Raw genomic sequence first — 17,327 nt, 5'->3', positions numbered from 1 at the left:
TTACAACATTACATAACAGCTGTGTCCTTAATAAAATAGAATATACATTGGATAGGTGTGGATATGCATGTATACTCAGTGTTTGCTCACCAAGATGTTCTTTCTCATTGCCACAGAGAGACAACAAGGTCTTGATAAGTCTGAGGTGCCCTGCTAGGAGGATGTTATCTGCCTCGCTGGTCTCCATCTCAGAGCTCCAGCTAGGCTCAAAATTGTCAAGCCAAGAGATCTCGTCCTCCAGCATGGTGGCTGCGCTCACTTTTAACACCTCCATCTCTGACGCTTGAGGAGGTGAGGCATGCAGCGAAGCGGGAGGAAGGAAAGGAGGGATAGAAAAAGAAAGGAGCAGAAAGCAAATGTGTGATTCACTGGCCTTTAGTTGGTGAAAAAGCAGTCTGTAAGGTCTGCATTACAACAGAGCCTCAATCAGGGACAAAACTTCATATTTAGGAATGTGTAACTGTGGCTTACTAGTTAGGTCGTCCAAAAGCTGGCATCTTAGATCAAAGTATTCAGTGCACTGGGACAGCAATCTGAAAACAAAAACCAACACTAACTCATGATGTCTGTATATGTTTTAGGGATTTTGCACCTTGTGCTTTATTGATTAGATACCTTTGGTTGACCCCTCTCATGACAGATGTGGGGCTCCATAACGGGAGCTGAGCAGTCAGGATAACTGAAAGGAGGAATAAGTTAGGTTTTTGGACTTCAGGGAAGGCTGATGTGTCAGTTTGGCTCAAAGTGTACAGTTGATCACAAGCCACACGGCGGATCTGAGAGAAGAAGAAACATAGAAAAGATAAGTAAATATAATATAATGTTTGAAATACATTTCTTCTGTTGTTTGCTGAGTGTGTTATTTACCTCTCCGCTGGGAGATCCGAGCAGAATATCAATAATAAAATCATTGACAGAGGGCAGGTTGTAAAAAGAAGCTGGAGAAAGAAACCAAACACAAGATTTAGAGCCTGTTGGACACAGTATAGAATATCTCATTACAATATACAGTAAAAGTGAGACTGTGATCTTGTAGTGTTGTCTGTAGGCCTGGAGGAGTCTTACACAGCTGCTGACAGCGTAACTGCAAACAGGTAACCAGCAGAGACAAAGCCTCACGGGCGATGATGGCATCTTTGATGGAGACACTCTGCTGTCTGACACATATCCCTGCATGCAATGCTGTTGGTGTGGCCTCGCCCTCGCTACTGGAGCTGCAGTTACTCCCTGCAAAACACAAATACATTTACTTTCAATTCTTTAGGTTTAGTTTCAGTAAAATATTTTGAGCGTGACCTATTAATAACCAACAGTCAGCATTAGTCATAAATTAAAAATGAAGTTGTACAAGCCACATCCACTGACTGGAAAACATGTAGCTAACACCATAAGTTATCTACTTGGTAGACTTACAGAGACAAACAGACAAAATGTGTAATGATTGTTTTTTCTTTGTCTCACCAGTGCTGCTGACTCTAGTGCGTACTCCCTGGGGCAGAAGAGAGCCATGCGTCTCTCTGATTGGCTGTGGGCTACCGACCAGATCTAATCGACCTGCTGCAGCCGCCCAGGTCAGACGCATAAAACAGGCCACTGTGGAAGTGAAGTCCCCCACTTCCATGGTCTATAAAAGAAACAGCAGCAGATAGAGCATCTGGAGTACTTTACATTTACTGGACACCAAATTTATCCTAGAAATAACCTCAAAATTGAAATTATTTCTACCATACCTGAATAGCGACACGTGCAGCAGGTATGATTTCTTCAACTCTTATGGATGATCGCTCAGACAAAGACATCTGTCTGTAGGAGGACTTCTCTGGAGTGCCACATAGAGAGAGCTGTCGCCCTGCTCGCCCAGCATTACGGAACGGCCGAGATGATAGCGCATCGCCATCCCTGATGACATCATCATCCAGTACAGCAGGCATGCTTTGACCAACCAGAAGGAACCTGCAAACAAAGCCCATTCAGTTAGAAGTTTGGCATAGTATGTGATGATTATATAAACCTTGTATGTTTGTGACATGTATTGCACCTGGCCAACTGAAGACAGATTGAGTAGACCCCTTGTCTGGTCTCATAGTCCACTTCTGATGGGATGGAGTCTCTCTGCATAACATTTACCACCAGACTGCAGAGGTGACAAACAGAAACACAATACTCAAGACTAAAAATAAAAAGATGCCATGAGGCATTTTGGATAGAAGCATATGCCATGTGGAATATATGCACTGGTGTATAATGTAGCTTGACAACTATGCTGACACCTCCTACAGTGGCTCAAAGCAAACAAAGAACAGCATTTGTTTTAAAGGTCTGTTGTTTGTGGTGCTACCTGAGGCCTCCTGCTTTCAGGAAATTCTCACAGAAGGATTTGCTGCTGGTTTTGGCCATCTCATCATCAGATGTGGGCATGAGTTTTGAACTCAACACCTAACAAAGACATAGGAGAGAAAAAGGAAAAGAGATAAAAACTGATGTCATGCAGTTTAATCAACTTTAAAACAGGGAATTTTGCATTTATATACGTATTTGGGGTTTTACGTTTAAATGTACCTCAAGGTTGTATAGCACTCTGAATGTGGACATGCCAGGGGCTGAAGATCTAAAAAGGGACTCCAAGATGGAAGCAGCACTAGGCTGATGTTGCTGCTTGGAGGACATAGAAGGAGAACGAGAGCCTGTACCCTGGCCGAGGGTGAAGAGCGTTTTCTAGAGAAAAAAAATACACAGATACAAAGATAGAAAATAACTCCCCCAGACAACGGATAAGGCAAAGAAATGCACACAAGAGAAATTTGTTTAGACTTATAATAAACCCTCCTCCAAAAGCAGAAAATTAAATATTTCAGAGGTTTATCGTTCTGCATTAAGCCCTGTTAATAAGAAAAGAGTTCAAGTAACCTGATGGCTCCAGACGCTGGATTCTTTGGGAACAAAGTTGTCAAGTGCATCCTGTACTTCAGGATCTGTTGGAATCAGCAGCAGCAACTTCCTCACACGCAGAGTGATCCTGGAAAGTACAAGAAATATCCAAATACATAAAAAGGGTTATTAACTGCCTTTGGTCTTAATACATGAATTATGAAATAGTAGTGACTTAAATATTAATTACCAATCACTTTTTACCCAGCTAAACATGCATGCAAGAGTCTCTGTCTATGTTTTTATGCATTTTTGTATCTACACAAATTGCTTCAAAATGAGGTGATGTAAATAGCTAAATAGCGTCTTCTGTTGTCATATGGAAGAAATATTACCTTACCTGGACTCATCAAGGTTTGCTAGCTGGTAAAGCATCTCAAACACATTACAGACCAAAGCCATCACAACTCCAGGCAGAGACTTCTCCTAGAGACACAGAAATGTACGCACTTTGCATTAGAACCAGCGGAAAGTTTAATGGATGCACAATTTGCAGTTCTAACCATGTCTATGATGGTACCTGCTCTAGGGCATAAGCAGAGTTGAAGACAGCAGAGCTGGAACTGCTGGAGGCAGAGGCTGAGGACTCGGAACTGCCAGAGGGAGTGCCAGTGCCTGAGCTCTTCACAGTTAAGCTCTGCTCATCGCTAAAGCCAAGCTGAGACAGCAGCTTATGGTCTCGATTCATGGTCAACTAATACACGTTGGAGGTGCAGTAAAAGGACAATGTGAGAGAAAAAACAAAAAAAAAATTAATTTTGTTCAAGGACACACAACAGGATAGTGGACGACCTTCCCCAGACAGGCACTGCACTGAATCATCAACACTTACCACACTATCATTGGCAAAGATTTGGACATTATCCACCGGACAGCTCAAGTGCTCAGATATCTTCCACCGGATACTTCCTACTGTTTCATTACTGTGAGTCTGTACAACAGACAGACGAGTAAAATTAGCCATTTCCTCTGAAGACCTGAACTGTGCACAAAAGAGCAGAAGTTTATAATACCTCTAAGGTAAAAGTGTCTTTGGTTGACTCGTAGGTGATGTGAAGAGTGACAGGGTGTCCATTGAAAGAGGCCCCGTGAGGTAGAATAGTGCGAGGAACTGAGTACATATCCTACACAGAAATACACAAAAACATGAGGTTAAAAAAACCCATTATAGCATAATCATTTTTATTTACACGTGTAATGAAACCTTGGAGACAGAGTGCACAGCTTACCTCTATAGTGATGACATAGCGCTCAGCCAACAGCAGCAGTCTTTCAATTATCACCAGCTTAGTGGATCTGGAGGTGGAAATTCACAGAAGCGTCTCAACAATAACAAGCATATTTATACTCAAAACATTTTATCCATCACTAACATGCAAGATAAATTATATAAACACAAATGTATTTTAATAGGTTTAGTAACTATGTTCTTACCCAAACCCCCCTCTGTACCTGGATGGTGATTGTACAGATGTGGCCACAGTCGGCATGGCCGTGGCTGTCAGCATCTTGGTTGCTTTAGTAACAGCATGTGTCAAAGTAGGCCCACCCAGGGCCGAACTGGCTGCCTAAAAGAAGAACAAGAAATGTGCTGCTGGATCTGAAATGGCACAATCATGCTAGTAACATATTCAACAGCTTACCTCTAGTCGTTTGTAGCAATCAGCAATGAACTTCTTGTGCAAAGACACAGAATCCTGTGAGGAGGAAAATTTATTTCTGCATGTGATTTCTTTGTTTCAAAAAGAGCCACAAAGCAGTAATTCAATTTTTATTATTGGAATACTTCTGATCATTTCTCATCAAAGTGAGGAGTGAAAACAATAGGCAGTCTGCAGCATCTTAAAAGGAGAATTCTTCCCAGGATAAAATATGCATATTCCCTCTGGTCCGTGTAACTTATCCACCTAAATTGTTCTGTTTTGAGTTTCCCAGTTTTGGATAGAGAGAACAGAGATGACTGCCTTGTCTAGAATATAAAGGAACCAGAGAGCACATCCTTTTGGGGATTCAAAGTAATAGGTTCATTAGAAAAGAACTAATTCCTACACCAAACTGCTCACAATAAAGATAATGACTTTTTTTGGGATCATGTAAAGAGACATTGCTGCTGATTTTAATGTGAACTGTCCTGTTAAATGACACTTCTACTCTCTTTAGAAGCAGTGCTAAAATTAAGAGGCCAGAGCAATAAATGCAAAAATATACTCAAACCTTCTTCATCTTGGGATTGAGGTTGGTGTAGCTATATGTAATAATAAGTTGGATTGCTTCATTGGCTATTTCTTCATCAGGGGTCTCCATGGCGATGCGCCAGATAAAGTCCATCCCTGCTAAGTCAATGCGCTCCACACACTGAAATCAAAGCACATAATACTTTAAATCTAAATGTCAACCAAGATGTATTTCAGTGTTCTTTTCCTTTGCACGCTGAATGGTTCACTGTGTACTAAGGATCAAAAGAGAGAAAATGAAAGCTGACCAGCTGAGTTCCTTGGCGTTTTAGTCGATGATCACAAAGGTTAACATTCTCAAAGAAGGTCTTAAAAAGATTAAAACCTGAAACACATACAAAACATGTTAAATACATATTTATAATCCACTGCTGTGGGTCAATAATGTATCACCATAGAGTATCTCTCACCATTCATGGTGATTTCATAGGGTTCCAGTTTTAAGATCTTCTCCTTGAAGAGTTGCTGCTGAACATCACTCTCAAGGTCATGTTGCCCTTTTGTGAACCACTCAAAACACATCTGCACACACAGAAACACACTGTGTTAATCTCAGTTACAGTGAATTTTAGAGACAAATGAGATGGACTGGCTTGAGTTCTACCAAACTGAGCCTAACACAAAGACTAAATGAATGATCTGTAGTTAAACATTTGATCCTAACCACTTGTGCCCAGAATGATCTCATACTATTGGAAAGGGCAGAAACCTGCCTCCAGTTCTTTCTGTCCTTTTGTTGTTTTTTGTTCTCATACAAAGAAGCACTTGATAAAGCTAAACTTTACTGGATGATACATTGAGAAACCTAAACAGCATGGATGTCACTTTCTTGCCGGCTTGCTCTGTATTTAAAACTTGTATGACCATTCCTTGTATTGTGCTTTAAAAGGAAGAGGTAAAGTTTGTGCATTCCTCCAGATCAGTTATCCAGAGAAAGGAGGCTGCAATGATAAACAAATGGCCAAAGGCAAGGTTTCATTTGCAATGACTGTTTTCATACCTCACGGTCAAGTTCACAAACATCCGGCCCTGACACCAGGCACTCCCACAGCTCCTTGGCTCTGTTCCAGACCAGGTAGAGGCTAGCTTCCTGGAGAAAGAAGGCCAGGAAGCGCAGGTGGCTGTCCAGATACTAAAGACATATTGAAAGAGAAATGTGTTATCTTGTAACACTATCAATATGTAACATTATGTTCTTCAGGGCTGATTACTTCCAGTGTAAACCTCATGCCAGCTAAGGGAAACTTGCATATTACCCACATTAATCTCTAATTATGCAATTAATCAAAATATCCAGCAATACAGCTCCCAGGAGGAGCAGAAGGCTATTACGTTTTAGTCAGTGTACTCAGGTCATTTACACATTTTATTTGATTTTTAAATACATTTATTCAGTTGTAACCCTGGGGGGGGGGGGGGGGCAAACGGAGGAGACAGGAACTATGGAAACTATGCATCCAGCAGATATTTTACTTATGAAGCTATAGTCACTAGTCAAAACCCTTAATAATGGTTTTGGTCATTAGCAGTAGAAAAGGTGTTGAGGTTTTTATCTTATTTTTTAAAATCTTTTTCCTTTATCTATCATACATTTACAAATCTTACTCAGCAGCATTTAATATCTGGGTATCAAAGTGTGTAAATATTTTAGCTTAACTCTTGTGCAGCCTATATTCAACAATGTCATTTCAGCACCACCAAAATCATCCTCAGTAATAAATATTGACACATTTAGCTGCATGAAGCTAACAGTAACCTGAGTGTTCATTACTGTGGTGGATCACAGGATGATAAATGACTGTTTACTGATCAGTCTCTTATGTTCGCTGTATATAGATTTGCTTTATTTAAACAGTAAATGTTAAGTTACTGCAGCCTGACATTTGCCTTTATATTCAAAGAGGCACACTGTTATAAGGCAGGCAAATGTTCTTATTATACATTAAACTGATCTGAGGATGAAACCACATTGCTGTGTTTGTTTTTACAATGATGACAGTTTGATCACGAAAAACGTCCTGGGTTAAAAAAGTTGGAGCATCTAACCTGGATTTTGAGGTTTGTAAATATTCAAATTTCTGTGAATCACTGTGATAAAAAAGAGCAGCTTCAAGCCCAGCAGGATGGGAGATATCAGAGAGGAACTCTGGGTTTGATCAAGAAAAGCTCCCAGGGAGCTCTGTCCCTTTTTGATGTCAGTGAGAGCGAATATCCCTAATATGGCCATCTCACGCACACAGCTCTAGCTGTGAGAATGTAAACTGTTCCCACATGTTGTTTAAATCTTTTGTTTGTGAGGGAGCTAAAACAGCCTGTTTTAGACAATGGTTGAATTAGCATGACCCAGTGTGAAATGAATGAGGATTATTTTGAAATATGAGTCATGCATTGCTAATCTAGTAGCGAGTCCATGGATTCTATAGGGTTGGAAATGAGCATTATAGGTCAACTTTAAATGAAAAAGACAGACATACCTCCTGGTAGGTGTATCGTCCATCTACCAGGGTTGAGCCTGAGAGGCCGCTGTTACCAGCAGCTGTCACGGCAAGTCGATGGCAGCATACAAGGGATCCTGTGATTAGTTTGACAATCTCAAAATTCTTCTTCAAGTCTTGGATGATGCTCTGTTGGGAGACAGAGGGAATGTTAACTTAAACACAACGTAGAGCAGATTATTCAGGTGTGCATTTATATATGTTTTTATGTGTCACCTTGTCTTGTTTCTGGTATGTCTGCTTGATGAATGAACGGGTTATCTCATGCAGCTGACGGAGAGCAGGAACAACCCAGACCGCCTGTGGACTGCTCTGCTGTGAAGCCTGTTGAGATAAATAGATACACATGCGTGCATATCAGATGATGATATTTACTAAATCACAAAGCAAACACAGACGCTTGTTACAAAAATAGAGGTCAGCGATGATCTTTATGAATCACTTTTAATTTTATGTAACTGTTTTGTCATCGTAGACTTACTATTTTTGTAATTAAGGGCGTTGTTAAAACAAGAAGGGAAAAAGGAAAATCAGAGCCAGAGATTTAAACCACGGAAGATCAAATCTGCCACTTTTAACCCTCATCCTAGTGTTTCAGGTTTGCTTTTTGTTTTTTTAAATGACGTTGATAATGATTTAAAATCTGTTTCCTGTCTCTGCTTTGATGAACACTTTTTAAAAAAATACAAATATTTTGGAGTCATGAGGGATTTCAGTCAAAAGTACCCATTTGCACCTATGCAGGAACTACTTATCTCAGGTAATGGTTGCCATGGGTCCTAAATTAATTTACCTAGCCACACCAAGCGGAACTCTGTTAGTCATTTTAAAGAACAAGAATGGCATTGCTGCATTCATTGTCTGTATGGGGAAACTTCCCACACTGAAAGTTTTCAGAACGTTAGCAACATCGCCAAATCTGCTTGAAACAGCTGGGGAATGCTCTGGTTATGTTACTGTTATATTGCAAACACCAGTTGATTTGAGCAGGAATGAGTCTCCTGGGAGTTAAGAAACCTCTACTGCTGATGTGCCTGTCCAACACTGTGCTGGAAGAATCTACTTGAAAAAGGTGTTACTTTGCTCCCGAAACACAGACAGGAAGCTAGCAACTTTTTGTTCCTCCTTTTACATGCCAGCACGCGCTGATGATGACGCAAACTGTATGCTATAACTGCCTGTAGTAAGGGTTTAGCTTTAGGTTTTGTGTTGCCAGCAATAAGTCAGTCTCTCTCATTGGGTGCTGATCCCTTCCAGAGCTGCTCTTTGTTACCAGTTCTGTTCATATTTATGCATCAAATTTGATGCCGAGTGTGAATTAGTTGGGACGCCGACTCCTTCTTGGGCACAAACTGCTGCCCCAAGTGGAGGACTTTCAATATCTTGGGGTTTGTTCACAAGAGAGAGGAGACTGGAAAAGGAGATTGGCAGACATATTGGTGGGGTCTTGGCAGTGAAGTGGATGCTATGCCGATCTGTTGAGGTGAAAAGAGAGCTGAGAGTGAAAGCAAAAAATACAGCCAGCAGATGTGTGAATCTGCTGGCTCTATGCTCTGGGTAGTAAATGAAAGAATAAGATCACAGATGCAAGCAGTGGAAATCAGTTTCTTCTGAAGAGGATTCGTACTCAGCCTCAGAAACAGAGCAAGGAGCTTGGTCATTGAGAAAAGGTAAGAGTAGAACCCCCTCCTAGGTGATGTGTTTTGAGCACATAATGGAGACTTTGGGGAAGACCCAGAATGCATTGGAGAAATTATTTCAATTATTTTATATTGGGATCAAAATAGATCCAGCAGCTTTCGTCATATAACTACAATACAATTGATGTTTACTTAAAATTACTGAAAACTAAGGAATATCAGAATCAATTAAGCTTTTGAGTATTTAGTGTGGATTGGGCGATAAAATGCAATTTTACAAAAATCTAATAATGATCTACTTTTTAGATGACATAGGACACATAACTAATAATGCGTTGAGCAGAAAAAAAATTGCTAGTATTATAATCTTGCTATTGTGACTGGTAGTCACAATAGCAATTAATGATCCTTGCTGCCCCCAAGGACCCCAGGTCTATGTATGTCAAATATGCTGGTAGGATGAGGGTTAATGTGAAAGGCCAAATATCAAACAAAAGCCTCACTTGGGTATCCATGGTTCTGATTAGAGTCCTCGCATGAGTAAAAAATTTCCACCAAAGCTAACCAGTCATCCAGCAGATAAATCACTCATTTATTTCCACAAGCGTTCACCCAAGACAAGACCAACACCACTGTGTAATCATTAGCGAGTGCCAAAGCCCTCTTAGTGAGGCAAGCAGAAGATTAACATACACCTGGTCAAACAACCTCATGTTGCAATCATCTGTGAAATTATCAACCTGAGACCAACGAAACCCCTTTGTGGTCAAACCCCCTCCTCCACGATTGGATGCCAGGACTGAAGCAGCAAGATTGGATACACACCAGTCAGTGGAAATATAAATCATAATGGATACCTCTTTTAATTTGGCCAGTGAGTTAGATTTCTTCTTGCCCCAAGTGCCAATATGAAATGAGCTATGAGTCTCGTTGCCTTTACTGTCTTCCTGAGTGAAGTTCTAGAGACATACATATCATTTGAAGTGGGATATTTGTACACAAATAACAAGCAGGATTTCCAAGGATGACACACATATTTTCTTCCATGTGTGGCAACAGTCAGTCCAGCAGTCATTTTAAAATATGATTATTGTATATAATTTCAAAATAGGAAAAGCATACATGCAACTGATATATCATGCCAATTTCCATTTCTTGTACTGTGGCTCAGTTTGTCCACTGTCAGTTTTAGTTCCCTTCCCCCTCCCTTAAAGCCTATTTTCTTCTTATTAACTGTCATACGAAATTAAAAAAAAGAATAAACAGACAAACAAGAAGGAAAAAGATCTGAATAGCAGGTGGGTGAAGCTGCTGAGAAGACCATATTAAATACATCACAAAGATTTAAAAGTAGAATAAAAATATCAGAAACTGAGCATTTAAGACAGAATCCTGAGGCTCACCAGGACTATTGAACATATGCCACGTTTAGTATGAGCATCTGCGTGTGTCCTCTCTAGGGTGAACCAGTTTGTCATGTTGGACAGCCAGGATGTGCAGTACCAATTTACTGACACAGTTATTAATGACATGTAAAGTACACGTTTAGAAAAGGCAAGATGAAGCATAAATTCCTCACATACTTGCAGTTTATAACGTTATCTACCACATTTTCCACGCTTTGAGAGTAGTTTACTTAACAGTTCAGTCACACCACTGTTTCACAATATAGTCATTAACTGACTGTATCAGCAAATCAACTAATTATAAAACCTGCATTTACAGATACCCACAGAGGGTGCTACAGATGCAGACAATGACAAAAATAAAAACTAATAAAAAAAATTTAAAAATAAATTATTCTTGATAGATGGGTACTTGTTTAAAAAGAAAGACTCCCTTCATTACAGTGGGGTACACTGTATTGCAAGAGTTTGACAAACTTATAAGGGAATGCTAACATGCAGTAAAACTGTTACTGAAGGCAGAAAAAGACCTAGATATCTAGTAGATCTGTCTAGTGTTTCATTAAAACTGCTGAGCTGCAGTTTTAAGATTCGTGACAAATGCTCCCAGTTTTTTCTTTGTGTGTGTACAAAATTAACAACACCTTTAAAGCACCGGCTCAGTGAAATGCTAAACCCCAACAAGAGCCCAAGTAAACAAAGAAAATACTATACTTTGTCTGTCTCACCTTCTTAATGTCTTCAATGCATTTAATAATGTAACTGCGTTTCACCAACTCCTTAACAGCGTAGGCATCGCTCAGAATCCCCAGGTGCTCCTCCAGTGCCTGCTGAACTAGACTGGTAGGCAAGGTGGGGAGGTGAGCCAGTTCCCACAGCACCTCCAGCACCTGGACAGATACACACACAAGGACAAGGTTGACTCAAGGGAACATCCTTATATCAAAACCTTTCACAATATCTTTACCTGTTTTTTCTCCAATTACTTTTGAATGAGCCTACCTTTGACAAAAAGACATTTACACAGCATACCTTTCCTGTTGTGGTTTCAGAGCGAGCTTCTCTGCCTATCCTCCCGATCAGGCTGAGCAGCTTTTGCCTTACACGGTCACTCTCAACTTCCCAGCTCTAAATACCATGCAAACATGTTATCATAAATATCACGCACACATGTAGAAATCTCTTCAAATATAACCTATTTTATCAAAATGTCACAGAGTGAGCGCTGACCTTTTGTATGAGAACGAAGAGGTGAGTGAGCTGGTCAAAGCTGAACTTCACAGCAGCAGCAGCAATTATTGTATGAATATTTTCTATTACAGTTGATGATTGACCCGCCTGAGATGGTCACACACAAAAAGAAATCAATACATCCACTAAGCTGACAGGTATTTGTCACATACTTACAGATATGCACATATAAAAGCACTCAGTGCAGTTTACTGATTTTCTTTAAGAGTTATAAATAGATAAAACCGATCAGAATGAATAATAAATATGTAATAACACATGCAGTTGAGATATAAATGGTTCTTACCTGTATTCTCCAGATCTTGGAGAGTTCATCTAGTGACAGTTTACTCCCCAGCAGCTCAATGATTCCCTTAATCCTCTCACAGTACTGAGCTTGATCAATGTTACCTGGAACAAAAAGAATGAATCAGCCAAAGTTAAATTGAAATCTTAATTTCCCGATTTCTCAGTTTAAATTTATGTCAGTGGTGACTACGTTTAACTATGTCTGTGTGTTTTGCCAAGCACTCATCAAAACTCTAGTAAGTTATGTTTTAACAAACATCGTTACCTTCCAGTGCTATTGACAGGACAGAGTTCTCTACAAGCCAGTCCAGCAGTTTATCTGTGTCAATGGCGTTTTTCACAGACTTTGAAACCGTGCTCTCTTCTATTAACTTTGTCACCTGAGAGACAAGCATACAAAAATAGTCTGACATGAGCTCAGAAATGGAAGCACTCAGAAAGAAATACTTTAAAATCTTCTTTTTGAGCTGACCTCTTTGAGGGAGTTCATCTTAGTGGAGAAGTGGGGTGTTTTGAGCATACGTAGAAGCGTATCCAGCCGGAGATCATCTACCACAGTAACCAACTCCCTCTGGAACCTCATACACAATAGCTTGATGGCTGACAGCAGGTCCGGGATGCTCACCAGACGCTAGGGTTGAATAACATTTGACTGAGTCATAAAATTCTTGTGAAGTTTCAATAAAAGAACCATTTCCACACTAATTTAGTTTCCTGAACTCAAGATGAGCAGTGTTTGCACTTACCATAGTCTTCTAAGACAGTTTATTCATACTATATGATCTAGCAGGTGCCAACAAAAGTCACCAGTCCCATATTCATTCTGAACTCAAATTTACTGGGTAGCACAACTAAGAGGGCAGTGAACACATTCATCTCTGTCCTCTTTTTCTTAAAATTATAAGGAGGTATAAATCACTACCTTATCTTTAAGGTCCTTCTCCTCCAGGTTTTGTACATATGTGATCATCTTGTGGATGACTGGATCCAGCATAGGCTAGGAAAAACAATATGAAACTGTGTTGATCCCTGTGGGGTAAATGGACCACTGGAGCAGCAAAACAGTAAGAGGATACAGCAAATAAAAATAGAATATAAATCAGAATGGGGTAGAAGTGTCATGTAATAAACACAAGCGATGATTTTATCACTGGAACAAAACTACGGAGCCACAGACAAACAATGTATATACACATATATATTACTGGCAGAGGAAAAAAAAGCAATTACAGGCCAGATTCTACAACTGTGTGTCCATGTGTGTACATACCTGTACTGCTATTTTTAAGAGGACCATTTCTAACATTAGATGTTAAAAGTGTATGTAACACCCTGTCACATATTATGCACTGCAGCCTTGAACTTCTCTACCACCCAGCAGAGATCCATGTGAGAACATAAATATCAGCACAGTCAGATTAGACATTAGCAGGTTTTTAACCCGGCAGCTTCCTGGTACAAAGTCTCTGTGACTTTGAAGTGCAAATAGAAGGAAAACTAGATTTACCAGCAATCATAATGCCCACCAGTGAGTGTATGCTGCCTTGATCCAGTTAGCTCCTTTGCTTAAAACACAGTAGTTTGAATGTGTCTGAACTTGATAATATCCTCCTGGGTGCTACATGTGAGAGCTGTGCATAAGTATCCCAACCCAAGTGTCTGACACTAATTGAAATCAGCTTAGGACACATAGGCCAGTCCTCATTTTATCCCACAAGGGGCCATTAAAGGGCTAAGACATTGTTTTAAGGTAGAAATGTATAGTGAGCATCATTTAGTGTGTGTGTCAGGGAGAGTAGATAAGGTAGCTCACCTGGACAAGACTGGAGTTAAGGTATTCAGCACAAACTCCGAGGGGTTGGACTAGAGCAGATACATACTGCATGGACAGATGAAAAAAAGTATAAACAAGTCAAGAAAGAAAGGAAAGGGAGGAAAATAATTTATCAGCACCAGCTTTGATTGTCTTAAGAATAATTCACTGACTCTGAAGCATTGCTAAAACTCACTAACAGATGTGTGCAAGACTTTTTATGGCATCACAACATCACTCCTCCTGATGTAAAATGTGTAGGGTAGAGATCAACCTGCATTTAAACACATGAGTGCATGTGAGCGAGAGGGAGTGACTGTTAACACATGCATGGATGAGTATCGAATACCAGAGCCCAGCTGTCATTTGTCATTCACTGCTAAATCAAGAGGCGCTAATGAAAGCTTCCTGTGTTCCTGTCAGTTTTTTGACTATCCTCCATCTCTGCCTTCTGCAAGTATCTCCCTCTCCTCCACCTTCCAACTCTACCCTTCCACCCTACATGCCTTCCTGCTCAAAGCACACAAATGAATGTGTCACCCTTGGTAGTAAATAGAGAAGTGAGCACTACTCGTTTTTTTTTACTTTCACTTTTACCATCATCCAATGTGCCTCTAGTGTGTTAGGGATCTAACAGCTTACACACTCTGCTGAGCTCCCACTGCAACTGCAGAGTGCAACTGTGGTGTGCAATGAGTCTTTGCCTTATTAATATGCTAATGGTTAGAGGGTGTGTGTGTGTGTGTGTGTGTGTGTGTGTGTGTGTGTGTGTGTGTGTGTGTGTGTGTGTGTGTGTGTACGCGCACTGAATTAATGGCCATGCGCTACTGAGGTTCCGGCCAGGTTCCCAGAAGGAAGCATCAGTACAAGGATGCCTCAGAACACATAAAACAACAGAGCATTTCAACCATCACACAGTAGGAGGATGCAGGACTGTGTTTGTGTTTAAGTGAATATTACAAAGAGTGAAAGAAAGAGAGAGAGACATTCAGCGCTGTGCAGCTGAGAGCACTGAGTTCAAACATGATGACCTTTCGCCTGCATAGACTGTCTCAAAGTACTCTGTCAGTCTTAAGAAATGCCCGGAAAAAGATGATAAGAAGACGTAAAAACAACAGTTCTTACAGCTATCTCAATTTCCTCAGTGTTGAGTTTCGTCTGGATGGCAGTGAATCCTCCCAGCTCTCCAAACTTGACAAAAATTACAGAGAGAAAGGAAACATGAGGCAAAACTGATATAACTCTGGTATATATTTATGGAGACAATATCTAAGTGGTGGTTTATTACTCACTCGATTCACCAAATCAACCAGCCAACCATGGGGCTCCTGAAACAGATCACTATGATTTAAGTAAATGCTTTCAGCAATGACACTGAAAATTCTCATGAGACATACACATTAAGTTTTCAAGCAGCTGCTGTGTGTCAGCCACCCATGGTCTCTTGACCCTCTGCGGCTCAGTTATGCAACACTGAAGAATTGGTCTGTCTGAACCTTGAACATGACTATACACCATAAACAAATTCTTTAACATGTAAACATATATAAATACTTGCCAATGCATCTGGATTAACTGCCACACATACAGCACAATACTACAATGCTACAGTACAATCTTATAATGCTTCACAGACAAATTAGTCTTACTTTCTGATAGGCGTTGCTTGGAGAGACGGCAAACATGTTAGCCTCGTCTCCAAAAACTTCAGCCCAATTTCTCTGACAGGCCTTCATCCGGTTCTTAAAATGGTACTCGTTGTCAGGATTAAGGGCCTGCGTGTAAGAAGAATTACACATCATAAATATTTATTTTTATTTCCCCTCATACGTATGAAATAAATTAGCTTTTTTTTTTTTTTTTAGTAAAGCTGAACAAAACCCAAAATAAATGGAATGACACTGAACCACAGTGGTTCATAACATTTTGAATAAGGTGATTATAAAAAGAAAAAAGACAGTAAATGAGACACATAAGCATCGTAACAGGAAGGTTTTCTATCATTTTAGGAAAACATTACTAAGTGAGACGACGCACCATGGTCAACACTCCCATCAGGTTTACAGGTACAGGGTCCTGCTTCACCCTCTCTGCAACCAGTTCCACCAGCAACATGAGCATGTTGTAGATTCCCTCATGAATCTCTGTGCCCCATTTGTGTACGGCACTGCTGGTCAGTAGCTGGTGATAATGAACAAGGCATGTAGAAAGGAAGTAAGTCAGGTATGCTAAATATTCAAATAGGCACCTTGAGTTCAGTTTCTCTTTTGCTTACCTTTTTAAAGGCCTCTGGCATGCAACGATCCATAAAGCGCTTGCAATTCTCATCAGCGTCAGCAAGACCTGACAGGGAAGGAGAAGTTGGATTCACACATCTAAACTTGGAGAATTTTTGGCTGTCAGATTAGTTACATATTGATTCATGCAACACAAGTGGCCGAAATAACAACATGTGAAAAACACCCGATGGTCCAAACAAAACACGCCACCCACATAATAACGCAAATGTAGTTTACTGCAGACCTTAAAAACAACATTTTCATCACCTCCACACACGCAGTCTTACCATGTCGAGCAAGGCAGGAGGAGGCAATGAGACACTTGCCCAGGGACTCCTCTCTCTTGTAAGGTATGGACCAGTGGTCAGTAAAGACTCGACTTTCCAGTTCATACAGGTTGGTGGTGGGAAACTCCATGCTTCCCCCAGAGCAGTTCCCATTCTCATCATTGCTCCTCTGTAACACACAAACACAACAAAATTGTGACATAAAGCAGAGGGTGACTGCATTTCATACGGCTCATCCCATTGTTTTATAATGACACTGCAAATGTCCTCTGTGTGATGCTAGGATAATACAAATGGCCTCTGGCGATGATAAAGTCAGACAGGATGATGCCTGAGTCTTCTCCTCTCTCTGGGAGAGGAGCGATAGCAGTCATTTGGAAAGTGTGTCCTCTCCTCTATGATCTGCCCTTCATCTCTGTAATATTTTTATCTTTCTATTTCCTCCCAAGAAGCTTTCAGAACAAATTAAGGCAGGTGCTTGTTAGTAAGTCCTTTGGCAGCAATTAAGTCTAAAGAGTGGTGATGTGTAAGTCAGGGTGTGAGAGCTAGACAGTCAAGTTCAATGAATACCCTGCCAAATGACATGACACTGTCTTGTTAGCTGTATGATGGCGTCATGCCTGAGCAGGTAATAAAGAGAGAGCTAAAATTCAACTCATTTAGAGTCAAGTTTTATACCATCTGTAGTTATGATTCACAGAGCAGA

At 40.4% G+C, this 17,327-nt stretch overlaps 1 protein-coding gene across 3 annotated transcripts in view; it reads right to left on the bottom strand.

Moving 5' to 3' along the window:
• The window catches only part of usp24 (ubiquitin specific peptidase 24), a 33,403-nt gene that overhangs the window by 13,083 nt on the left and 2,993 nt on the right, over positions 1–17,327 (bottom strand). The window contains exons 2-40 of one of the 3 annotated variants that reach the window (XM_040039996.1): positions 16,622–16,790; positions 16,331–16,398; positions 16,093–16,236; positions 15,705–15,830; positions 15,348–15,383; positions 15,181–15,246; positions 14,056–14,121; positions 13,165–13,239; positions 12,715–12,873; positions 12,508–12,622; positions 12,241–12,344; positions 11,934–12,041; positions 11,736–11,831; positions 11,432–11,593; positions 10,155–10,256; positions 7,874–7,981; positions 7,637–7,786; positions 6,163–6,294; positions 5,573–5,684; positions 5,411–5,487; positions 5,143–5,283; positions 4,572–4,625; positions 4,363–4,496; positions 4,158–4,224; positions 3,942–4,052; positions 3,761–3,859; positions 3,449–3,622; positions 3,269–3,354; positions 2,908–3,016; positions 2,560–2,715; positions 2,339–2,436; positions 2,039–2,134; positions 1,731–1,953; positions 1,462–1,624; positions 1,066–1,227; positions 868–938; positions 616–776; positions 472–533; positions 91–282 (exon numbers count right to left, since the gene is read on the bottom strand). In XM_040039996.1, coding sequence (XP_039895930.1) covers positions 91–282; positions 472–533; positions 616–776; positions 868–938; positions 1,066–1,227; positions 1,462–1,624; positions 1,731–1,953; positions 2,039–2,134; positions 2,339–2,436; positions 2,560–2,715; positions 2,908–3,016; positions 3,269–3,354; positions 3,449–3,622; positions 3,761–3,859; positions 3,942–4,052; positions 4,158–4,224; positions 4,363–4,496; positions 4,572–4,625; positions 5,143–5,283; positions 5,411–5,487; positions 5,573–5,684; positions 6,163–6,294; positions 7,637–7,786; positions 7,874–7,981; positions 10,155–10,256; positions 11,432–11,593; positions 11,736–11,831; positions 11,934–12,041; positions 12,241–12,344; positions 12,508–12,622; positions 12,715–12,873; positions 13,165–13,239; positions 14,056–14,121; positions 15,181–15,246; positions 15,348–15,383; positions 15,705–15,830; positions 16,093–16,236; positions 16,331–16,398; positions 16,622–16,790 — 4,534 coding nt within the window. The remainder of the gene's footprint in view (positions 1–90; positions 283–471; positions 534–615; positions 777–867; positions 939–1,065; positions 1,228–1,461; positions 1,625–1,730; positions 1,954–2,038; positions 2,135–2,338; positions 2,437–2,559; positions 2,716–2,907; positions 3,017–3,268; positions 3,355–3,448; positions 3,623–3,760; positions 3,860–3,941; positions 4,053–4,157; positions 4,225–4,362; positions 4,497–4,571; positions 4,626–5,142; positions 5,284–5,410; positions 5,488–5,572; positions 5,685–6,162; positions 6,295–7,636; positions 7,787–7,873; positions 7,982–10,154; positions 10,257–11,431; positions 11,594–11,735; positions 11,832–11,933; positions 12,042–12,240; positions 12,345–12,507; positions 12,623–12,714; positions 12,874–13,164; positions 13,240–14,055; positions 14,122–15,180; positions 15,247–15,347; positions 15,384–15,704; positions 15,831–16,092; positions 16,237–16,330; positions 16,399–16,621; positions 16,791–17,327) is intronic. The other 2 variants (XM_040039997.1, XM_040039998.1) reach the window with 2 other exon arrangements.

Source organism: Simochromis diagramma, unplaced genomic scaffold (genome assembly GCF_900408965.1).
Source record: "Simochromis diagramma unplaced genomic scaffold, fSimDia1.1 OVJJ01000026.1, whole genome shotgun sequence".
Taxonomy (NCBI): Eukaryota; Metazoa; Chordata; class Actinopteri; order Cichliformes; family Cichlidae; genus Simochromis; species Simochromis diagramma.
The sequence above is the reverse complement of the archived record's forward strand: the minus strand, read 5'-3'. Positions and strand labels throughout refer to the sequence as shown.